Source organism: Perkinsus marinus (genome assembly GCF_000006405.1).
Source record: "Perkinsus marinus ATCC 50983 genomic scaffold scf_1104296947560, whole genome shotgun sequence".
In the NCBI taxonomy this organism is placed as follows: Eukaryota; Perkinsozoa; order Perkinsida; family Perkinsidae; genus Perkinsus; species Perkinsus marinus.
In genome coordinates this window covers 180,408-202,694 of record NW_003210583.1, presented here as the reverse complement: position 1 = coordinate 202,694, position 22,287 = coordinate 180,408, and the positions used below count along the sequence as shown (strand labels likewise).

The following is a 22,287-nucleotide window of genomic DNA, read 5'->3' as shown; positions in this document are numbered from 1 at the left end:
CCCATCCCAAGTGAACGAGGCCGCTGAGGTGATGGATGGCTCGTGAAACTCAATTTGAGTAGTATAGGGTTCAGTTGGTCACGGTTCTCTAGGGTTCGTTCGCCACGACAAATTTCCTCCACATAATGAAGTCTGTGCATTTCAGAGGCTCATCAATGCTGATGGTGATAAGTATCTCACAGCTGAGCAGTACAATGAGAAGATGGTCACGCCTGGCGAGTAGCCTTGTTGGTCGGACATAATTTTCAATGGCCCTTGGAAGGGCACTAACGACATCTCTTTTTATTCATGCCGATATGAAGGGGTTGAGTTGAGTCGTTATTATGAGCAGTAGTAGGAGTGTCGAGTATGCTTCTCATCAGGGCTTGCAGAATTCAATGTCTGGTTACAATCCCCCCGAGAGTAGCATGCTCACTCGAGGTGCTATCAGTCGTTTGCCGACTATGAGCCCAAATGAGCTTAATGGGTAGGTGCACGGACGGTAGGGACCTCGCACTTCAATTGTTTCTAGCAGTAGTGATTCTATCAAAGTTAAGTCGATGCATGCCCTCCTCGCCATTGCTTTCTCCCTTATTTGTCTTTCTTCTCCTATTTCCACTGTATGTGTTATCATCAAGCTCATCCACGGTCTGGATATACATGGCTCTAGTTGAATCTATCGAACGTCTCCTCATCGTGCGGCCTCTATCAGGTACCATCCAATCCTTCAGATCACGGCTGTAGCAGCTATGGGTACAGCCGACAACGGGACGAGAAGGCTACGTGTTGTGGTCTCTGATGGGATGTAGGTTGTCTCTGTCTTCTCCTTGGTCATTGTGTGTCAGCCATTGCTCAAGTGCAATGCCGTTTGGACATCTCTTACCGGGTAATGTACAATTCCGACAGTACGCGCTGGTAGGCGGGTGGAAGCCTTGCAACCTCACAATTCCTCAACAACCCAAGTATGGTAATCTTCTTGTCAGTGTCGATGTACGTTCTCCTCTGCCAATGTGAAGGGTAAACACGTATTCCTAATAAAGGATTGCGAAGAGGTACTCGAGAGGACTCGCTGGGGATGTTTTCTCCTATGGGCTAATATCGTTTCGTTGGCTCCTCTCCAGGCGATTCACACCTCTATGAAAATTCTCTTTATTTTTAGGGCACTCATAGTCTTCAGTGTGAACACCTCTTTACAGATTCTTTATGTCCTCTTTCAGGTGTGCCCGCCGCTACGCGATGCTATAGGAAACCCGGTAATCTATCGTCCGAGCTCAGCGACGACGATGCCTAATAATGCTGCTAACGAGAATGTACCGTCTCATGGGGTGAGTCCTATCTCGTTGGATCATCATCATCATCGTTACGGATCTCATCTTGTAGTCTAATAGTATTTGAGGAGGTCTTCCCTTCAGAATGGTATGGCTCAGCCAGCTGGACGTGGTTCACAGTTGCAGCAGTACCCCACGCTCGATGTCCCAACAACGACTGGGGGGTACCCGCAATACGGAGGGTCTGCTACTACCACAGTAAGCTCCCCTATGTTACTTGTACGGGAGGCGTCTTGGGTGTAGACGGGGTACCAGCAGCAAACACAACATCAATATCAGCAGCCCCCCAGTGGTGGTGGTAGCAGTAGTGGAGCAGGGTCCTCAGGGGCATCGGGTGGAAGGCAACTGCCAACTTTTATGGAGCAGCAACAACAAACACAAAATCCGCATAAAGTCACTGGACCACCACTACGGGCGAATCCGACGAATCCTTACCAGGTGAATCGTCGGCATATAGTATATGCCATATACCATCCTTCCGCCACATCGTGCCATTTCAGCAACATAACAACCAGCAGCAACCCGTGGGCGGTGGGATGCTCAGTCGTCACCAAACAGTCTCCTTGGGTGGTAACACTCAGCAGCGACCTATCGCAGGAGCCGTCCAACCCGGTCGCCCACAACCGCCGCATCAGCAGCAGCAGCACTACGGTGGACCTCAACAACCACACAGTAGTGGTAATAAGGCACTCATCAAGGACTTCCGAATGGATATCCTGGTCCCTTGTTAGGTCCCGTGTCGTATCGTCCTGTCGCTAGTGATATCATCCCGATATCACAGCTCAGCGTGTACTCACAGAAGTAGGAATATCCAGAGTGGTACCATCCTCAGCTGCTACTTGCTATCAGGTGGACCATCAAGGGTAGAGTGTCGAGCAAATCGGACGTACGAACCTTCGTCAACGCTCGAGGAGAAGGACAGCTGTTCTCAATCGAGTTAGTCGATGATCAAAACGGCGAGATTCGAGCGACCTTCTTCAACAGCGTAAGTCCTCCCTGGTCAGTTCTCTCGCCACTTGCTGGTGTGTAGGCTGTCACTAAGTTCTACCCTGCTATCCAACAAGGCAGAGTGTATACTTTCAGTAAGGGCCAAGTGAAGCAAGCCAATGCTAGGTTCAATCCAGGAGCAGCCTATGAGGTAACGTGATAACCCTGAGTAGATGATGAATGCCTTTATCAGCTCACTTTCAATGATGATGCCATTATTGAGGAGGCCAACGACTCAGCTGATATACCGCGGATACTGTATAAGTAGGATAAGTGCTTACAGGCTGGAGAGATGAGGACTACTTACTGTCAGGATATCAAAGATCGCTACGATTCAGGATCGCAACGCTGATGAGTTCGTTGATCTATGTGGTATCATCACGCATTGCGCTCCAATCTCTACGGTACTACAGCTATCGTCAACCTCTACCATTCTTGAGGCGTATCATCATTATAGTTGTGTAAGTCCTGCTATGCTTCAGATTGTGGTGAGGAATACTGGACAGGAGAGGGCACGACGAAATTTCACCATAGTTGACGATAGTGGTTGCTCTATTGAGATGACGGTGTGGGGAGAGACGTAATGACGTCACTCATTCGGGGCTGGGAAGATGCTGCTTGTAGGGCCCAGAATTGCGGAGTGGACGAGAATAGAGTGCAGTATCATCCTGTTGTGATGATAAAGAACGTACTCAATGCGCTAGGACAGTCCAGAATGTTCTGCTCTGTTTCCCAGGCTCGTATCAGTAACTATGGTGGGAAGAGTCTTACGACTGCCTCTACCACCACTTTGGAGGTGGATCCTGACGATTCTCGGGCTTTTGAGGTCAAGAATTGGTGGCTGCAAGGGGGACAGACAGGTAGGGGAATAGGACGAGACTCATCGATGGCTAATGCTATACGCATTTTTATATGATGACTACTACTGTACATGTATTTATAAGGTGCGGTACAAGCCTTGTCGAGTGGAGGAGGTGGTGCTGGAGGGAACGCTCCTAAGACGGTTATTGAGTAAGCTGCACTTTGGCATAGTACGACCGCTCTGTATCACTGCATAGCTTGGAAATTGGCATCTATAAACTGTTTCGGAATCACACTGATCACCGGACTGGCGGGGTTCTGTTTTATTCCTTCCTGTTCTTCCCTTTCCAGCGTCATGAGGATGGACAACAACCTCTACTTGAGCCTCTCTGGCCAGGCATCATCGGATGTCCCCAATTCACGTCCTGTCAATACCCACAACATTCCGCGCGCAACAGTAGCGCAGATCTACAAGTCCAACGACAAAGTAAGTGATCCTCTCTGTGAATCGAGCATCGTCCACGTGGCTATCTTAACACCGTATAGTACCCTCCTTCTGTTGATACTATTGGACGTTGTCCTCAGCCTCTCTACTATACAAGTTGCATAACGGAGATACCTGATGGTCGTGGCGGTATACGTAAATGCAGCAAGAAGGTCGAGCAGGATATCTCTACAGGGACGTGGTCATGTGAGTACTACTCTTGCTGAGTTCTTCGAAATACACCACCACAGATAGATGAAGCTTCCAGCTGTTCATGTGAGAGTCCCTGTTTGTGTAGGTATTGAAGGCCATCAAAATCCGCAATGCATGCCAAGGTACATAATCAGTATCAAACTAGCCGATATATCCGGTACACTCTTTTTGGCATGAAATCGCGGCTCAACGACTATCATCATTCAGGTGAAGTGATGGTGAGGGCATTTGATGAGCAGGCCCAGGCTCTGCTCGGGGTGAGATCGGCAGTTCCTTGCTTTGATGAAATGGTAATCTCGGCAGGTATCGGCGCAAGATATGATGAACGGTATGGGGGAAGATGAGATTGAGACTCTCATCAACAACACTCAATTTAAAAAAATTAATGTAAGCAACTGGTCTCGTACACCTCGATCTCAAATGCGACGGATGAGAACACAAATGGCCGCAGCCGTTTGTTGGATGTAAATCCAAATTAAGATTGAAAGTTCCACTTCTGTAAACACTAGGAGAATGGGAGTTTGAATTCGTAGGTGAAGCTCTTGGGAGATCTTCGAAACGCATGCCCGAATCCGCAGTAGAATCTGCTTGTCGGCAACTGTGTGGTAGGTACGGCTCCGATCGAAAAAGGAGGTGTACACCGATGAGGAACGTGTGAATGTATCGATGACTGACTTCACTCCAATAACCGACCAGATCCTCCAACAGGATGCCCAGCAAATGATGCAGCAGATCGAGACGTGAGTGCTGGTGCCGGCATCAAAGTGAACCATTTGGTCGGCAGATATTTGCAGAAGGTCGATCCCAACAACGGGTCAAGAAATTGATATTTATTATGCGTTGAGAATTGAGAGTTTCAATTATGATATCAGTTCATTATTGGGTTGTTTAATTAGAGTACTCACACTTCCCGCATGTGATCCTTAGCTCGCCTTTGTTGGATACAGGAGCTTCACAACCTGGAGCGTTGCCTGGAAATTTTCTAAGGTACCGTCGATCGAAGTCGTCGAGTTGGTGAATGGAATAGCCAGCATACCGCGATAACAGATGGATACAGCTTGTTCCCTTCGGCATTGTCTATTCGAGCTCCAGAATATAGGGGTGCAAATATTGTATAAATAGTGTGGGGAAACTTTTCCTGGAAAAGTGTCGATGAACCGGCGTGGTTGTAGATCTCAGTGATGTCGAAACCAACTAGATCATGTGGGCTGTTTCCAAGGAATTCGCGCGTCGCGACAAGCAACCCTTCTCTGTCTTGTGGAACGGTGGGCGATCAAGAGGTCATTGCTACATAGCTCATCATCGCTCAGCGGGTTACATCATCCTGACATTACTTCTCTCGTGCGCACTGGTCGTTACAGATGCGTGTTTTATGACGTTGTATATTTCCGTATAAATGGCGACTGTTCGCCCACGTGGGTCTTCCCCGTTAGGCGGATAGATCGGGTTTTTTCTCCTACTATTTTTACTGAGTGGCATTTGGTTTCAGAGCTCAGCCCTAGGTGATGAACTCTCAATGCGGGTAGTACGGCTACAGGACTTGGATTCTTCGTTCAATGATCCCTATCGAAGGACCAGGAAGGAGCGCCACTATTGTTTTTGATGACAGCGATGAGTTCTTCGATAAGTACGGATCTTACGAAGACTACCTCGATGCGCAAATCACCGAAAAAGATACGTAAGAGCACAGTTAAACATGCGCGACAGATGCCGTTTCGATCTGTGTTTCATTATGTGGATTTTCATCAAGCCTGGGAAGTCCCGTCCTTGTATCCGCAGATTTTACCTGGGAGGCACCAAACTTGCGCGTCAGCTTGTGGAGCTTGGTTGTAGGAGAGGAGATGTGCGGAGAACCACAGTGATGTCTGAGTTGACTGAATCTACTTGATCCCAGGTTATGTCTCGGGATGAGTTCAACGAGAAGCGCGAAGCCGCGGAAAGGGAAAAAAGGCGTCAATTACAAGGCATGGTTAAGGTCTGTTGGAGGCTCCACTGCCATGTAGTCGTCAGTGATGAGACACTGGAGAGTTAGGTGCTTGCCTCTGCGAACAAGGACCTCACTGCCTTCCCCACTCTAAGGTCATGCGGAATTGGGGTATACATCACGAGGAAGTGTTGACTGTCAGACACTTGGCAGCTAGGGAGGAGATGGCCAGGAGTGGAAAGATCTCTTGTATCATCTTCATCCGCGATAAGAACTCTAAAGGGCAGGAAATCAGCGGATACATCGACTACGGTCACAGGCTGAGGACGGATGACTTCGAGGCTTACTTCTCAAGTAGTATCATCCCCTTCAACTTGTTCCGGACTCGATACGAGCGAACCTTACATATCATCGTCTTCCGAGATTGGTGCTGCGAACCATGTGACAATCAGGAGAAAAACGTATACTACCACGGCCCACTGACCTGTGTTTCTACAACTGGGAGACTCAACGATGTAGGACCACTCCCAAGATCTTCGAATTGAAGCAACACTACAGTATTCCATCTGACAGGTACAGCCAACGAAAGTCCCAATTTCCAGGTTCTCCCGGACACAAAAATGGGCCTGTTATTCAGGGTGAGCTTCCACTGCGTGGTATTCGAGGCAAGTATCAGCGTGTCAGAACAAGAGAGATCGGAAGCTGATAGATGTCAATCCGGAACGTGATCCTGGAGACAATTCGGAACGTCACGACGTCACGTGAGAAGCTTGGGTGGCGGTTAAGTCACTTCCTGCTCAACTCAGGACAAGTGAGTACCTCCAGGTAGTTTTCTTTGACCACATGCCCAGAAGGAAAGCATGAAGTATCGTTGGTTCATCCGTTCCTGTCGAGTTACTCAGTGTACAGCAACGTGATGCTCAGAACAATGAGTTACTCAGTCATATCATGTAAACCTTCATATTCGAGAACATTGAGGGAACTATGTGGTGGGGGAACCAGTGGAGTGCTAGTGCACTGAGTTCGAGCAAACTTGCACATGTGGCCCCTATTACAACCCTCTGCTCCTTCTGATCAAACTATTCACAAATCTATTCGGAGAATGGGGCCGCTATGCCACCGGTTTAGAGTTCCCCAGACGCGAGTGAGTACATTGAGCCCTTGGATTTGGATGAGAGCATCTCACTAGAGGGAAAAATACACTGTGCAGCTACACATTCTTACATGGTATTTCTTTTTCGTGGGTGAGGACTTCGTTTACATGGCCAATAAAGACAAGGACAACAACTTCTTCGAGGAAAATTCTACCTACGGGTACTATCGAAGAATTCAGTTTCGAAACTCCATGGAGAGTGTCACTAACAACGCAACCAATCTATAATGGATATCCAACATCCATGATTCCATTTTATAACACTCATGATCCAGCTCCGCGTCCCGCAGGTGCTTCTTCTGCAAGGGTTGCCCATTCCTCAGGGAAAAAGTAATCTCTGCATGGATAATCTCCCCTCCGCTACTGTGACTAACTCGACTTACGGCAGGTGGTCCTCGTTCTCTCGTATATACTCGACTAGGCGATCCTTCAACGATTCCTTCCAAGATGATGGTAACCTCTCCTCCAGTTGAGAGACGAGCTGATAAACATTCCTAGTTTAGTACACTGTGTTGCCAGCAGCTACCTCGTCTGTCACGCTCTGGTCCTTCAGTGACCTTTCATCATCACCGCTACTCAATATAGTTCTAACGGTCGAAAGGAGTTCTGCTTTCCCGCTCTTTGTCAGAGAAGCGGTGAAAGACGTGAATCTGAGGTTTTAGCAGAAGGATTCGAGGCATTACCACACACGGTGATGGAGGTGCTGTTACACCACTAGAGTGCGCAGCCGGCATCATGTCAAATGGAAAGACGGTTGTTGCTCAATTGAGCACTGACCTACCTCTCGTGGAACAAGGCCTTCGCCCAACTATCTTCGAGGTACTCGATAATCGCTTTGGTCTGCCCATCGGAGCACTTCTTGGATCTATGCCAGACCGTACGGGAGTCAGGCTAACATCAGCGCTCCTTATCACATGTCATTGAGATAGGCGACTGGCATGCCAAGCAACGCGTGCAAGTTATGCAGCTCCAGCGGCTCTCCCCCCAGATATCTGGCCAATACACAATCACGAGGTTATCGGATCTCCCACATGGAAGTACGTCAATTCTGATATCTTCCCCAACTTATCAACCTTCATTTCACAGAAGTGCCCTGTGCCCAGTGATTGATCTAGATCGTCGGTGACGATAGTATCTGAGCAGCTAAACTCAACACCCTCCAATAGTTCGCCTCTATCCCCTGCCCGCTGGGATTTTCCTATAATCCTCATCGCTGGGACATACTAATCTGTAGTAGTGGAATAAGCCGGGCAGTAGTCCGGTAGAGACATGAGGATGCGAGAATTCCGGCAGGAGATGGTTCTGAAACCAATGAGGTATTAGACACGGGTGAATGAAAGTTTACGATAGACTCGCTTGTCGATGACTGCAAGTTCTCATCTTCCTGAGCCTCACCAAAAGTAACATCTCCCGAAGCTTCAGCCATAGACCGTTCAGGATCGAGGCACCTGATTAACTCTCGAAAAAACGGACAGTTTCATCGCCAGCAAGAAAACTATAACATATCACGAGACAGAGCACCAGGAAATTATTTTACTTGACAATGGCCTCAGCTAGCCTGCCGCCAACCTCACGACCATTGTAGCCATCCAGGCGCAGACTCTGATGGAATTCTGAGAGCCGTTCCATCACTTCTCAGCTGCACCGGGAAGCTCACTCCTCGTCCCTCTGCCGCTACCCTGAGCTTCTACATACCGACGGGAGAACTCACAGAGAGTGCCGGCAGCGAAGATATTTTCGTCTATAGTTCGGAAGAGGTGGTCCACAATGAGACGTCCGTCATACCTATGCAGTCAATCGCCCTCTACTGCCACTGCGTAGGCCTTACACAAGCTCATTGGCGTAAATGCACGAGAATATTCTCGGGTCGACGCTGTGACCATCAGCTGTGAGCAAAACTCGGCAAGTGATCTTGTATCTGATACAGGCCCCGATGATTTCGGCGCATACGATTGGATTATTACTGTATTGGATCCTCCGAGGTGTTCGCCTTTAACAGCCTCTCCAGAATCCCTCGTACCTGGTATGAACGTAGACAGAGCACACAGAGCTAGGCGAGGACATACTGGTCCTCCTCGTGTTCCTTGCGGCTCCTCGGACTTATCCTACAAGCAGCAATCGCTCGCCAGCCCAACACCAGCAAAGCTTCCCTCACCGTATCACCAGGTAACCCGATGAGCCTGACTGCACTAAGCCGATGCCTGGTGTCTTGCTCCACTCCTGTCAGAGTGAGGTCACTATGGACCCGTACCTATTCCCTCCGGCTGTGGTCTCCCCTACAGCGCAGGTGGCAGTACTCCGATGCTCTCCAGAACGCAGTGCAACTTCTGCTCAACAGCCTCGCCTTCTTCAAAGGCGTCCACAGGCAGTACTTCGTCCTCATCCGCGATAGTCTCACGACCTGACATCCACAGTCCAATGCCACTGATCAGGACAGGTGACTACTTCTTCTGGGCGGTAGGACCAGCACGATCTTCTTAGGAGGGACAAGCCTGCCGAGCAAACCTTGAATCTGAAGCAGGCACTTATCCAGTCCGGCTCAAGACGGATGACCCCTAACCGCGCAATAGGAATCGAGAGCTCTCCCGTAGATAACCACGTAGCTGAGTGGATTCCATATCAGAGATTTGAGCAGGATAGAACCATCTCCGAGAATCTTGTCACATGAGCTGTCGGCGGATGACAAACCTGATGACAATGTTTGTTCGTAAGAAGGTCGACCTGAATCATCTACAGCCGTTGACGTGTCTAAACCCCAATGGTATGTCGGCGACTCCCATCGAGCGGATATTAAGAGAGTGCAGACCACGATCTTGCAGACCCGGTGTGAAGACCTGAAGTAAAGCCAATCCTCTGCCACATTGCATCGAGCTCATTCGAACCAGATAGTCATAAGGAACTTCGATAAGTCTTCCAGAAGCCTCTGCTTCCGAACCGTCCTCACAGCTCGGTACCACAGAGATAGTCTTCGCGCCTCGATTGAGGGATATCATCCTCGCATCTAGTATGCGCACACGAGAGTCCATCATGAGACGGCGCAGCTCCCGAGGGGAGAATCTGGGAAAGCCTGCATGCTCCACGGACGTCCGTTACATAGAGATCCTCACGCGCCAGTAGTGGCAGTCAAACGCCTCACTTGGCGGAGCGACGCTGTGTGGCCTCTCTCGGACGCCTGGCTCTTGAACAGACGTGACAGAGAGGCTTCTTGGTGAGTGAGTGCTGTGAGGAACTGATGCCTACCACAACGCAGTCGTCATCATACACTTACGGTCTAGGTCATCATCCAGGAAATAGCTGATCCCCCCGGGTGCCAATAGCGTAAGCGAGGTGAAGTGGAGCCTGGGCATCGACATTAGCGATGACAGGGCCGACAAGCCAGTATCAGAAGCTCCAACGACGACCTGTGAGTAGGATGGACGGCTGCTCGTGGGTGTTGAGGGGCCTACTATTCTCGCGTTGACGATGCACTTCTTGTCGAGTATCATCTTTTTCGTGAGGATCTTCATGGACTCGCACTGCGTATAAGCATCCCGTCTACAAGGACGAACGACATTGTTGATGTTGATGAGAGTGGCCAGCCGTGGGATAATAGGACTCACAGTGTTCCCTCGAGGAATCGGAGCCGCTTTCCGTGAGTCTCGAGAGCTTTCTCTTGCCTACCACCAATACTCTCCTTCCACTCTCGCTGCTGCCATCGTGCTGTAGGAGTGTCTGACTCGTCCATCTAAGATAAGACGCAAGCTATGTGAGGCGCCGACTAGCAGACGCTTCGGTTGCATGTTAAACTCTCGACAGGATTGAACTCCCCTCATATGAGTGTGTGAACACGTGTCCATACCACAAACGACAAAGCGCGTACTCGGGCAAAGGTAGTCGCGGTTGGCGGAATCCGCTTGATGGTGGTCAAGCCCGGCAGACGTCTTGGACGTAGGTGCACCTGAGATAATGATACGATAATTAGATGCCCTGCTAACATGTCATATGCATTCGTGACGCTGCTGATTCCTACTAAGATGATGGAGAGCCGGATAAACAGAGGGACGGAACAAAGCCTAGGCAACCCCTGAATGCCTACAAATTCATCAAGAATGCCACTTCTCCCAGATGAGCTCGCCAAAGACAGTCTAGAGTCATCGTGACTAAGACTGTTACTAACCGCGATAGACCTGCAGTGAGAATCCCTTTGGCCTCAATATCAAGTCTTCACATGAGTCGAGTTCCCAGTGCAGTATTGGCCATGTTCAGTATCCTTCTGGTCTGTCCGATGAGTATCGGGATGATGCCCCAGTGGATGAGGCGACAGCAAGAGCCAGAGCCCTTATATGCAGCAGGGGAGAGGTACTGGTCTACGTCGTAGCAGTCTGACTCGATGCACAGATGCATAAACGACGAACAGCGAGTAGCTACTGACATCGTAAAATGTCTATCGGATCCGCCTCTTTGTCGTTACTGGTGATCATCTCTACCTGAAGAGAGTCGTGATGCCTCTACCATACCGTGACGAGGCTTACCCCGATCATTGCAACAGGCTGAGCGTCGAGGAGGACTGCAATGACGATTACCTCGTCATTTTCGTACCGCCTGTGAGCAAAATGGTTCCTGTAGGGTGAGCAGACGAAAGCATACCGTTGCAAGGAGTCTCGGTGCTTGTCAGTGATGGATGATGCTACAGGCTCGAGCTTAGACCAATCGAGAGAGGCTGAGCAAAATCCCTGCGAGCACTGAAGTTCGGCTTCCGCGCTACCAAGACTTGAGCTGCGAGGGAGCACGGCGACTTCCCAGTGAGGGTTTCGATCGGTGAGTAGCAGTGGACTGCCCGATATCCGGGCAAAGAAAGAGTCGCGATGGGCGAGGTATCTGATCGCAAGAGTGAATAGGCTCCTGGAAGGGCTGCAGGCTCGTTGGACTCACAGAACGTGATGAATGGTAGTGCCAATCTTAGGGCGGATTTGGGTGAACATAGATGAGAGGAAGTTGCTCTGAGGCACGTCGTGAGGCTGCGTGAGGACGCAGTAGTTTTTGTCTGGGAACCTGAGGCGAGCGACTGACATTCAACTGCTCGATGAAGCTCTCTTTGCCTTTTGTGTTGTGAAATACGAATTTAGAAAACGACCAAAGTTAGTTTCAAGTTTGTGGAATTATTTCTCAAGCAATCTCATAGTCTGCAACCTTCTTCCTCACGAATGACTCGTTATTGTATGAAAAAACTCATGAGGTGGGGCTCGATGGAATTGAAGAACTCACATAGAAAATGCAGGCAGCAGGAAGTCCGGGCTGTGGCGTTGATACTGTGGATCAAGACAGAACATATTGATGCAGAATACGTCCTTAGCAGACCTACAGAATACCAATACAAGCCTAGGAGAGAGATGATGATGATGAGTCGGACTGTGGCACGTCGGATAGCCAAAGGTCATGCGAAGGCGGTAGGGACAGCTTAGCGGTCGCTGCTTCTGGCTCATGCTCGGTGACAACGGGAGGCAACTCAGTGAGGCCGCAGAGGGTCCTAACATTCCAAGACACTCAAACAAAGAGAGGTAGCACAGTCGCACATGATAGATGCGTCGAGTGCTTCAGTGCTGAGGTCATCTTGTGACAGGCCTCCCCATAGAGTGAGGACCATCTTCAACACGGCTGAGTCCGCCTAAATGAGGACCGAAATCAGCGATAGTTACGATAGATAAGATAGTTAGTATAGTTCTGATAGATGAGCATCAATGCCGACTTACTGGAAGATCACTCTCACTCAACATAGCACATATCCCATCCACACCGGAACGCTCCTTGGGCTCAGTGAGGGCTGCACCAAAAGAGGAAATTCTAACGTATCACATGTCTTCAGCATTGCTCACTAAGAGCTGCTGCTCCCTGGCTTCCATCACGAGTAGGAACTTGCTGACACAACCTCCCGTAACTGCCAACCACGGATGAGTAAGATCGCACTATGACTATCCTCATCACTTATACGTACCCAGTCGATCGTGCTTCCAACAAGGCATCCCCAATGCTTCGACGGAGGTCTTCATCAATATCAAGGAATGTGTCCAACGTGCTGGTGACCTCTCCTATCGGCCGGGGAGAGGTAGTGCTGAGAATACTAGTGAGCGCCACGAATAGTATTCGAGGTGCTTTTACTGCTGGAAGAGGTCTTCTAGAGCTTTCTGCAAATCTGCAGGGGGGAGGCTACGACAAGTGTCACCATCATCAATGGGAGTATGTTCAAGAGCTGAGACCACAGCTGAGATGAGCTGTGGTATCTAATCAGAGAATACAAGCTGCCAGTGTTGGAGGAATGTATGTTCGCTCCCCTCAGCTAAGATCAAAAGTTTCCTCGCTTATGATGGAAGTTCACACTAAAGGTCAGGGAAAAGTGTACAGGAAACCAGCAGGAATATCCCAAAATCTCAAAGTTATTTTCCCATCATGATAAACACATGTATTCGAGCATATGCATATCTCCCCACACTGTAAGCTACACACAAAAGGAAGTAACGTAGCCCACCTCGATCAGACCAGTTGAGACACTGCCGTCAAGATCTTCTGTTAGCGTAGCCAATACACTATCCAAGTCGAGCAGCTCTAGAGTGAATTGAAGACGGTCTCCTATTGATGAATACCCTGAAAGGAGGATGATGAGGAGGAGACTCGTCCGTGATCATAGCGACTACTGCTAGTACCACATGTCGAGTCTCGCTTGGCTCGCTGGGCATTACGACAAGCTTCCGCTACAAGGGAGCCTCTCGCCATTCTGGCGAACCTGTGATAGAACGCTGCAGAGGAGGCTCGTAGTGAGATGGCTGAGCACACGTACTTGGGTTTAAGTAAGAAGTCGTAGTCTTCCAGATGGAAACATTTGACCAGCACGTTTATCTAAGAGCGCCATAGCAATCGATACCGTCACGAGCTGAACTACATCCACTTCCGTCGTTATGCACATCAGCCCTACAGCCTTGCCTTGACCATCGCTATCATTGGGACCTGAATCGTATCATGCGGAGGTGATAGTGCGATTTGACTACCACAGGGTCGAGCGACGAGGCTCTTGTGAGACTCGTCTTGAGCCGCGATGAGCTCTGCTAGAAAGTACCTACGAGGGCTGGTGTTATGGAGAGAGCTCGAGTCGGCCTACTCGCCATAGATATCCGTCACGACGTCACTTTGGGCATCAAATACCTTCACGAGGTCATCATGGTCTTCGACTGTAGCAGCACATATAGTGAGCGGAGGGAAGGCACGCTCTCTGGGACAATGGTAACTGCTATGAGAGTCACAAGCAAAGGGCACTCTAGGGCTGTACATGCTGCAATTGGAGCCTGAGAATCCTCGTTGATCGAATGGACCTGATCGGTGGGTGTGAATCGACCCTATGCTGGTCTGGGTGCTTCCCACCTGGTATCTCTGTGAAGAGCTTCAAATAAGGTCGCAAGCCGAACGTGTGGGCTTCGATGGCTAGCTCCTTCCCAACGTGCCTAAGGAGTCCGGTCAAATGCTATGTGGCCTTGGAGACATCCTACAGTAGTAGATGGTTGACCTCTGGGAATGCAGCCAGGACCCATTGACAGACTTCCCCTAGTATTCGTGGTTCGTCCCCGCTTTGTGCGACGAAGTACCTCAACTCGTCGCTTCTTTCCTGCAGCGTTGATGGCAAATGATCTCACTTGAACCAGAGAGAGTTGTATTGGTATATCCTTTGGGCTTTGCTTAGGGGCCCCCACTGATGGTAGCTGAAAGGAAGCTACTGTGTCTCTTTAAGAATGATGGGCGCGTGGTTACGGAATTACACTAAGTTTCCTCGAGTATTTTCATCTTCACTTGCATTTGCGGATCTAAGAGGGGCAAGTTACTATGATAGTTCTCTTATCCGCAGTTCCCACTTTTGCCTAGTGAGACCTCGGTCGTCGTTGGCTACTTCAGTTCTTCCTGAAAAGGAGTGCTTTACTAACAGTTCATCCTTCAAACCCCATCAGTCGACCCTAACACGATCGTCCTCAATAGCTTTACCTTCCAAGACTGTGGGATAGTTGTCGAGTAGTGCAAAACCCGCAATAGAGAGGTTCTCGTGTTCCACAACGATAGCGATGGAGCTGACATGCATTGCAGCTATCTTCTCAGGTCAAGGGTCGATTGGTCTATTGTGTCTATCCCAGAGTAGTCTCACGAGTTTTCTGCCAATTCTGAAAGATCCTCCCCTTGGCAAGCATAGAAAGCCTCTGTGATAGATTGGCCGGCTGTTCCTCCACTAAGAAGAGCTGCATGCTATCTTGTCGGGCCTCACGCAACAACTACTGATATAGTGATTGTATGACGGGTAAGTCCATTGAGGTAAGGCGTCGTATTCTAAGACGGGTGGGCTCCAAGGGCCGTGCTGTGTCCATCGTCTAGTCACGAGGTAATTATGGGAACTGAGCGTATCAAGTGAATACAAGTGCGATGACCATGCTAATGATGGGAACGATAGAGGGAATCGTGTTGCATCCGGACCAGTAACGCTGATTGAGAACCCTCGTAGAAAGATTGCGCTGAGGCGCGCGCGATGAAAGAGCTAAACGCGCACGCCTCCAACGCAATTTCGAAGATGCTCGCAAAATCTTTGCGAGCATCTTCGAAATTGCGTCAATTCTTTGCGGCAAAGATCGAAGGAATTCAGAGGCGGATCAGACCATATCTTCCTTGACCCATCAATGCTGCCGTTGATCTGACATGAGGGGTATCGATGAGATTTTCTCAGTGAATATCACTGCATATAGCCAGTGATAGAATATCAATCCCGGCACGCGCACCGTCATCGTCCAGACATCCCATGTATGTGGTTCGGTCCCCTGTCGTAGATGGCCTGTTGATGGCATTCTCTCATGCGTATCTTGCTGTATAGATTTGTACTGGCATAGGTGAAGAATGCTTATGGAGCATGAATCGCGTTACTGGATCTCGCGTTAGCTTATCTTTCGAATCCTAAACATGCAGATGGAAGAATATCGGTCATCGTTTAAGTCTTTGCGGCCTGGTGACGGTTTCGACTTCAACCTCTCTAGGGCTAAGGTGAGTACAGGGCCTATCACAGTGTAGCTCCTTTTCCATGTGGCCTTCTGTTAGACAGCACCACGTGAAGATCGAGTAACTGTAGATCGGTCTCGACAGAAAACAAGGCCGAGCACATCGATACGAAGGTAACCAGAAAGTCCCAGATGAGGCAACTTCTTTGGTATACCCTCCTCATCTGGACTTCCCCATTGTCAGTCGCTCTCCAGCTGCTCGTTCTCCGTCCAGCAGGCCAGTCCGATCGGTCGGACGCAGTAGTTACATGCGAAGGAAACGCTTTCTAGCTCCAGTAAGGCCGAGTCTTGCTTGACGTGGTCATAATAATTTACTGTATTAGAACATATCTAACCCTTTGCTGAACCCTCAACGGCTTCATCTGCCACACCATTTACGTACCCCTCAGCGAGTAACAGATGGCAGTGCGCCCCTCCCCTTCGCGAGAGTGGCCGACCTGCGGGTGATTCTGGTGGTCCTTGTATTGTTTGAACCCACGTGTCTCTTCAGTGCCTTCGGAGCACGTGCCGAAGAGCTGGTCGACTCCGCGAGGAGGGACGCTGCATCTACTCAATTGGTGTATTGTACGACAACGCGGGTCGGTGGCGAGAGGCGATTGCCTATTATGCACAATTTCTTGGGGTGAGAGGAAGACTAGTTATTCTCTCGCTCTCTTGTGTGCCTCTGTTCCAAGTAGCAGCAGCGAAGGTCTACCAGCATTCGGCCCTTCACCTCTCTTCATTGCAATAAGGTCTTTTTCAGGTATGCGAGCGTTGTCGAGACGTGCAAGGGGAAGCCTTGGCTTACCATTGTCTAGGAATCGATCATCATTTAGTGAGCAACGCAGAGTTTGACAGAAATCTCAAGGAATCCTCCAAGGAGTGGTTAGCGAAAGTAAACCTTTTGCAACACCTCATTTTCTTGTTGCACGCGGTAAGTTACAGGCCTTGAAATTTTACCAGAAGCATTTGGAACTTACGGGCAGCACTGAAGGCCGCTTCGTGGCCTGTCTTAACATGTATGTGGCTTATTCCACGATAGGTGATGAAGAAAAGCGATTGGCCTATCAGGAGTACGTGAGCTGCTGGCTACGGCTTAATGAAGATTCTCATGAGAGTCGTTATCATCGATAACTTATCAGGCGCGCCAAGGAGTACGCTATGCAATTACGGCGTCTCAACGGCTCGGCTGATCACGCCGTCACCAGTCTTGTCAACCTGGGTCTTTCGGAATGGGCTAATAGCCCGGATGAGACGACGGGAGAACGTACGAGCGAGGCCAAGGAAATGCGAGTCCGTGCGGCGACAAGCGACTCGGAGAAGCCCTAAGGTTTAGCTCAAGACGTCGTGAGTTGCAACGCTGTCATCAAGAAGTAGGAAACGCGGTCGTCCTTATTTACAGGCTCTTTACATCCGAACTATTAGTTCGAGCAATAGTCACAGCTATTCACGGCATGCCCTTTGAGTGTGTGGAATATGATATTGCCGTCGGCTTTGAGTTGAGTGAACCAGCAGTGTTTTGTTCCTGGCGACCACATCACGTGTAAGTGCATGACCATGCATACAACAAGGACTGCGTGGGGGCTATTGAAGTTTATGGTACTCGGTGAAATCTAGTGGGATTACCAAGCATGGGTGATTCAGTAGTCATCGAGATGAGTTTACGGGACCCTCACGATTGACGAACATTCACAATGAAAATCCAGTACTCATCACGACGGCTCTACCAACATTAATGTCCTTACTCGTGTGTGGGACTCTACTCTGCGGGCATAGCGGCCCCATTCCCTTTACAAGTTCCTAAATTGTGTTTATAGTCCATATGGGGCATATCGACCCCATTTTCCGAATAGAGTCCTGAATGATATTGTCTATGTTGGGCATAGCTGCCCCATTCCCCGAATCAATTCCTGAATGATATTGTCTATGTGGGGCATAGCGGCCCCATTCCCCGAATAGATTCCTGAATGATATTGTCTATGTGGGGCATAGCGGCCCCATTCCCCGAATAGACTCCTGAATGATATTGTCTATGTGGGGCATAGCGGCCTCATTCCCCGAATAGATTCCTGGATTGTGTAGTCTATACGGGGCATAGCGGCCCCATTCCCACGGCGGTCGTAGTCCGGCAAGGCATTGACTTGAGCATAATTGAAGCTCCTTCATTGTTCTCCAGCTTGCTCGACTTGTATGAATAATTTGAGATAAGTAGTCGACTACCGAACGCGAGTATGAGAATGAGACGTGCACTAGCAGGAACCAGCTAAGTGCAAGCACGTCTAGTCCCCGACCCTGGATGTGTCGAGATTCGATTGAATAATACACTGCGAACTCCAACTCGGGCGAAGGGTCTTCGGCCACTCTGACGACTCTGCTTCTCAGCCTGCTCCGTTCAAAACATGTTTCGTCATGTTTCAGAGAGAAATTGAAAAGAGACGCTTGAGTTTGATCCTCGTCTTTGAACTATAATAGCTCACACTGTATCTCCCCTAGCTGGAAGATGCTTATCCTGTTATGATCGTTCGGCACCTCCATCATACGTTGGACCGAAAGGCTTTCGACCAAAAGGGCACTTGTTGGGATGGCATAAACCTTAACTATAGGGTCGGCCTGACCGAGTTGAAAGAACTGGATCCCTAGTCTGCTGGAGATGCCTCCGAATCCTGGGACACGGACCCTCAGGGGGAAACCTCAGATGATTTTAGCTAAATCACCGGAGGGTCCCATTGAGTGGGCATCGGAAATCCCGGCAACCATGAAAAGTATAACGAATAAGCCATGACTCGAGGCAAGGCGCACAATAACCTAGTGCTCAATATTCACGACTCTCACTCCCAAGGTTGCAGGTTCAAATCCCAGTAGGTCTATGCGGAGCCCCACTCCGGTGTGGTGCACGGACCATCCGGTAATAGCGGCGATACTCACAATATCGTACCACACTTCCGCTAAATTGGGCTAGCATTGTGCCAACGCAGTGCGCCGATCAGGTACCACACCAGTGATGGAAGATATGAATAAACCCACGGAATTTATAATGGCGGAGATCAAAGCTACCCGCCCGCATTGTGTCATTGTTTATGATAGAGTGGTTGAGGCGAATAGAGAACGCAAGATCGAGGAATGCTTGATGTCCTATGCTCGCTCAGACGCGGTTCGTGAAGGTAGGAAAATTTCGACCGCATTGCTCCTTGCCTAGCAGCTTAGCGTTTCAGATCAATTAATTATAATGCAGTTCGAGACTCGAGGCTCATTGGAGATGATGCAGACGTCGGCTTATCAGTTATCGACGAGATGATGTGAACGCTAACGCTTCGATGTTGAACCCCGCTCCGCTTCTTGTGTTATCGATCTTGCGTTGGTTATTCGGAGTCCGCAAGACTCGTGTGAGTCCCGAATACAACCTCTCGGGATCCTTAGTCAACCCCAACCCAGAATCGCCCCGGGGTATCCGGCACCTAGCACCCCGCCTATTCGGAGTCCGCAAGACTCGTGTGAGTCCCGAATACAACCTCTCGGGATCCTTAGTCAACCCCAACCCAGTATCACCCCGGGGTATCCGGCACCTAGCACCCCGCCTATTCGGAGTCCGCAAGACTCGTGTGAGTCCCGAATACAACCTCTCGGGATCCTTAGTCAACCCCAACCCAGTATCACCCCGGGGTACCCGGCACCTAGCATCCCGCCTATTCGGAGTCCGCAAGACTCGTGTGAGTCCCGAATACAACCTCTCGGGATCCTTAGTCAACCCCAACCCAGTATCACCCCGGGGTATCCGGCACCTAGCATCCCGCCTATTCGGAGTCCGCAAGACTCGTGTGAGTCCCGAATACAACCTCTCGGGATCCTTAGTCAACCCCAACCCAGTATCACCCCGGGGTACCCGGCACCTAGCATCCCGCCTATTCGGAGTCCGCAAGACTCGTGTGAGTCCCGAATGCAACCTCTCGGGATCCTTAGTCAACCCCAACCCAGTATCACCCCGGGGTATCCGGCACCTAGCATCCCGCCTATTCGGAGTCCGCAAGACTCGTGTGAGTCCCGAATGCAACCTCTCGGGATCCTTAGTCAACCCCAACCCAGTATCACCCCGGGGTATCCGGCACCTAGCACCCCGCCTATTCGGAGTCCGCAAGACTCGTGTGAGTCCCGAATACAACCTCTCGGGATCCTTAGTCAACCCCAACCCAGTATCACCCCGGGGTATCCGGCACCTAGCATCCCGCCTATTCGGAGTCCGCAAGACTCGTGTGAGTCCCGAATACAACCTCGCGGGTTGTCTTCGTAGAGACAGGCGAAGAGACGAGCAGGAGAAAAAAGTGGCGCGCAGGAGAAAAAAGTGGCGCGTAGGAGAAAAAAGTGGCGCGCAGGAGAAAAAAGTGGCCAGAGTGAGAAAATGGTGGCGCGCGCGGAGTAGGCGGGAAAAGGTAGAACTAATGTGCCTATGACTCGAGGCGCGCGCGATTTTCAAACTTTGTATTTCTGATGGTGTCGTGCTTCTTGCCAACAGTGAGCTCTCCAATACTTGTAGTGTGGAACTTGGTGGGGGGATAAGTGCCTGTGTAAAAGAGGGCTAGTGATCCCATTTGGCTCCCGAGGAAAGGTTCTTTACTTTCATGGTCCTCATCGAGGGTACCAATGGCCGCGACGTCGGCCACACCACCAATAAGAAAATCAGTGGTGGAGCCTTCCAGACCATGGGGCTGTCGGACCCGCTATTCAAGGCTATCCAAAAGATGGGGTAGTACTTACCCTCTTTATCTCGGCAATAGTCGGCGATGTTGGTAAGTCGTGAGGTCCTAGATACAATCAGCCGACGCCAATACAAAGGAAGGCAATACCTGTCATACTAGGAGGCAGCGATGTGGTGGCGATGGCAAGGACTGGGAGCGGCAAGACTGCAGCTTTTGTTATACCAATGGTACTACTGGGAATAGTTCCGCGAAGAACGTACAAAGTCGAGGCATACCACTGCACAATGAATGCACGAGGTAAGGCTCACTGCAGATACAAACCCTAAAGGGCCATAGCGAGGTAGTAGGAGCGAGAGCTGTGATCTTATCACCGACACGCGAGCTGGCCATGCAGACCATCAAAGTTACAAGAATGCTTGGTAACGCTAGCTCTGCCCGATAGGCCTGCTTTAAATTTACGAATGGTCTTCCCAGGGAAGTTTACTGACCTCCGTCTATGCCTTATCGTTGGTGGTCACAGCATGGAGTCACAATTCGACAGACTTTCGAGTAATCCTGATGTGCTTATCTGCACTCCCGGACGCTTGGTAGTAGGGGCTGTGATGGAGCGAAATGCCTAAGTGATGCCAGTGTGGTCATAGCTATGCATGGCTGAGTCAGTCGGTTGCCACCCCGGCGAATTTGAAGTTGTAATGATCGATCGAGTGTTGGTAGGTCCATCACATGGTGGAAGCGGACTTATCCCTGCAGCGTGTGCAGTACATTGTCTTCGATGAGGCCGATAGGCTCTTCGAAATGGGATTCTCTGATGACATGCAGAGTACTAAACTAGTCCTATTTCCCATGCCCATGCCTCGCTTCAGCTATCCTCAAAGCCACACCTCCTTCCCGTCAGTGTCTCCTCTTCTCGGCTACACTGCCTAGCCAGCTCACACAGTTTAGTAGGGCAGGTCTGCGATCAGACTCCACTGAATTCATCCGTCTTGACGTGAGACGCACTCATTCGACTCACCGCTGTACATACGTGAATGCTGTCAGGTGGAGCATACAATATCCGACACATTAGATCTGTGGTTCCTCTATACAACTGCGGACTCTAAACCGGCAGCGCTGATATCGTTATTACGCAAGTGAGCCGTGAATTGCTACCACGCCTCGTCGAAGGCTTGTATTGTCACACTGCAGGCTTCAGTCGATGGGGAACGCGAATGCAGACAGCTCGACGGCCGTTGTAGCAGCTGGCAAAGGCGGAAAGAAGGCCTGGTCTCCGAAGACTATAGTAGGCTCCAATCTGCCGAGCAGACCCGTTACTCCATCGCTCTAGGTGTTCGTCGCGACCCGTCACAATGTAGAGTTCTTCGCATCATTGCTCACACAAGTTGGCATCACCAACGCTCCTATCTACGGGTCCATGGACCAGACTCAGAGGACATCTAGCCTCTCCAAGTTCCGCTCGGGAAAGGCCTCGGTAGTGACTTGAACGTCTTATGAGCAGCGATGGATGAGTCGCCAGGTATTGTTGGTGACTGATGTGGCCGCTAGAGGCATTGATATCCCCCAGTTGGACTACGTTATCAACTACGACTTCCCATCAAGCTCCAAGCTCTTTGTGCACAGATGCGGAAGTAACGTGTATAGCTAGTAACCGATGATGCAGTGTTGTTATAGGAACTGCCCGAGCTGGTGCCAAGGGCT

General features: G+C 50.1%; 10 protein-coding genes across 10 annotated transcripts in view; 6 read left to right on the top strand and 4 right to left on the bottom strand.

Annotated features, from left to right (window-relative positions):
* The window catches only part of Pmar_PMAR014536 (hypothetical protein), a gene marked incomplete at both ends in the record, with an annotated part of 1,090 nt that extends 867 nt beyond the window's left edge, over positions 1-223 (top strand). Inside the window, one exon of the mRNA XM_002779394.1 lies at positions 146-223. Coding sequence (XP_002779440.1) covers positions 146-223 — 78 coding nt within the window. The remainder of the gene's footprint in view (positions 1-145) is intronic.
* A 154-nt stretch (positions 224-377) lies between these two features.
* Positions 378-4,619, top strand: Pmar_PMAR014535 (replication protein A 70kDa, putative; the record flags this gene model as incomplete). The annotated part of the gene is made up of 24 exons (XM_002779393.1): positions 378-466; positions 692-784; positions 825-894; positions 963-1,031; positions 1,197-1,304; positions 1,392-1,505; positions 1,551-1,745; positions 1,808-1,985; positions 2,039-2,108; positions 2,157-2,292; positions 2,338-2,445; positions 2,488-2,558; positions 2,608-2,698; positions 2,777-2,874; positions 2,919-2,982; positions 3,031-3,154; positions 3,239-3,305; positions 3,447-3,582; positions 3,681-3,786; positions 3,878-3,949; positions 4,000-4,049; positions 4,096-4,179; positions 4,402-4,532; positions 4,577-4,619. The coding sequence occupies 24 exons, from the start codon at positions 378-380 to the stop codon at positions 4,617-4,619; spliced, it is 2,367 nt and encodes a 788-aa protein (XP_002779439.1).
* Positions 4,620-5,348: 729 nt separating this feature from the next.
* Pmar_PMAR014534 (conserved hypothetical protein) lies at positions 5,349-6,481 on the top strand (the record flags this gene model as incomplete). Its single annotated transcript, XM_002779392.1, has 8 exons — positions 5,349-5,470; positions 5,572-5,635; positions 5,687-5,767; positions 5,825-5,871; positions 5,919-6,070; positions 6,169-6,231; positions 6,290-6,354; positions 6,401-6,481. The coding sequence occupies 8 exons, from the start codon at positions 5,349-5,351 to the stop codon at positions 6,479-6,481; spliced, it is 675 nt and encodes a 224-aa protein (XP_002779438.1).
* Positions 6,482-7,646: 1,165 nt separating this feature from the next.
* Pmar_PMAR014533 (hypothetical protein) lies at positions 7,647-8,295 on the bottom strand (the record flags this gene model as incomplete). Its single annotated transcript, XM_002779391.1, has 4 exons — positions 7,647-7,734; positions 7,784-7,861; positions 7,911-8,004; positions 8,265-8,295. The coding sequence occupies 4 exons, from the start codon at positions 8,293-8,295 to the stop codon at positions 7,647-7,649; spliced, it is 291 nt and encodes a 96-aa protein (XP_002779437.1).
* A 107-nt stretch (positions 8,296-8,402) lies between these two features.
* Pmar_PMAR014532 (hypothetical protein) lies at positions 8,403-10,593 on the bottom strand (the record flags this gene model as incomplete). Its single annotated transcript, XM_002779390.1, has 13 exons — positions 8,403-8,482; positions 8,527-8,654; positions 8,698-8,787; positions 8,834-8,889; positions 8,936-8,974; positions 9,025-9,120; positions 9,167-9,270; positions 9,315-9,381; positions 9,752-9,926; positions 10,006-10,105; positions 10,138-10,270; positions 10,316-10,403; positions 10,469-10,593. The coding sequence occupies 13 exons, from the start codon at positions 10,591-10,593 to the stop codon at positions 8,403-8,405; spliced, it is 1,281 nt and encodes a 426-aa protein (XP_002779436.1).
* A 679-nt stretch (positions 10,594-11,272) lies between these two features.
* Positions 11,273-12,895, bottom strand: Pmar_PMAR014531 (hypothetical protein; the record flags this gene model as incomplete). The annotated part of the gene is made up of 10 exons (XM_002779389.1): positions 11,273-11,335; positions 11,381-11,450; positions 11,496-11,568; positions 11,614-11,726; positions 11,781-11,900; positions 12,114-12,206; positions 12,259-12,375; positions 12,422-12,513; positions 12,599-12,669; positions 12,841-12,895. The coding sequence occupies 10 exons, from the start codon at positions 12,893-12,895 to the stop codon at positions 11,273-11,275; spliced, it is 867 nt and encodes a 288-aa protein (XP_002779435.1).
* A 997-nt stretch (positions 12,896-13,892) lies between these two features.
* On the bottom strand, positions 13,893-14,168 carry Pmar_PMAR014530 (hypothetical protein; the record flags this gene model as incomplete). Its single annotated transcript, XM_002779388.1, has 2 exons — positions 13,893-13,956; positions 13,999-14,168. Coding segments are annotated over 2 exons (234 nt in total), but the record flags the coding sequence as incomplete, so codon positions are not given.
* Positions 14,169-15,827: 1,659 nt separating this feature from the next.
* Pmar_PMAR014529 (hypothetical protein) lies at positions 15,828-17,230 on the top strand (the record flags this gene model as incomplete). The annotated part of the gene is made up of 8 exons (XM_002779387.1): positions 15,828-15,908; positions 15,963-16,036; positions 16,107-16,197; positions 16,246-16,365; positions 16,413-16,544; positions 16,665-16,796; positions 16,847-16,974; positions 17,044-17,230. The coding sequence occupies 8 exons, from the start codon at positions 15,828-15,830 to the stop codon at positions 17,228-17,230; spliced, it is 945 nt and encodes a 314-aa protein (XP_002779433.1).
* Positions 17,231-18,935: 1,705 nt separating this feature from the next.
* Positions 18,936-19,196, top strand: Pmar_PMAR014528 (hypothetical protein; the record flags this gene model as incomplete). The annotated part of the gene is made up of 2 exons (XM_002779386.1): positions 18,936-19,062; positions 19,114-19,196. 2 exons carry the CDS (start codon positions 18,936-18,938, stop codon positions 19,194-19,196), a joined length of 210 nt encoding a protein of 69 aa, XP_002779432.1.
* Positions 19,197-20,514: 1,318 nt separating this feature from the next.
* The window catches only part of Pmar_PMAR014527 (DEAD box ATP-dependent RNA helicase, putative), a gene marked incomplete at its 5' end in the record, with an annotated part of 4,167 nt that continues 2,394 nt past the window's right edge, over positions 20,515-22,287 (top strand). The window contains 11 exons of the mRNA XM_002779385.1: positions 20,515-20,639; positions 20,702-20,819; positions 20,906-21,011; positions 21,067-21,179; positions 21,307-21,412; positions 21,456-21,580; positions 21,631-21,722; positions 21,778-21,871; positions 21,917-22,060; positions 22,106-22,217; positions 22,261-22,287. Coding sequence (XP_002779431.1) covers positions 20,515-20,639; positions 20,702-20,819; positions 20,906-21,011; positions 21,067-21,179; positions 21,307-21,412; positions 21,456-21,580; positions 21,631-21,722; positions 21,778-21,871; positions 21,917-22,060; positions 22,106-22,217; positions 22,261-22,287 — 1,162 coding nt within the window. The remainder of the gene's footprint in view (positions 20,640-20,701; positions 20,820-20,905; positions 21,012-21,066; positions 21,180-21,306; positions 21,413-21,455; positions 21,581-21,630; positions 21,723-21,777; positions 21,872-21,916; positions 22,061-22,105; positions 22,218-22,260) is intronic.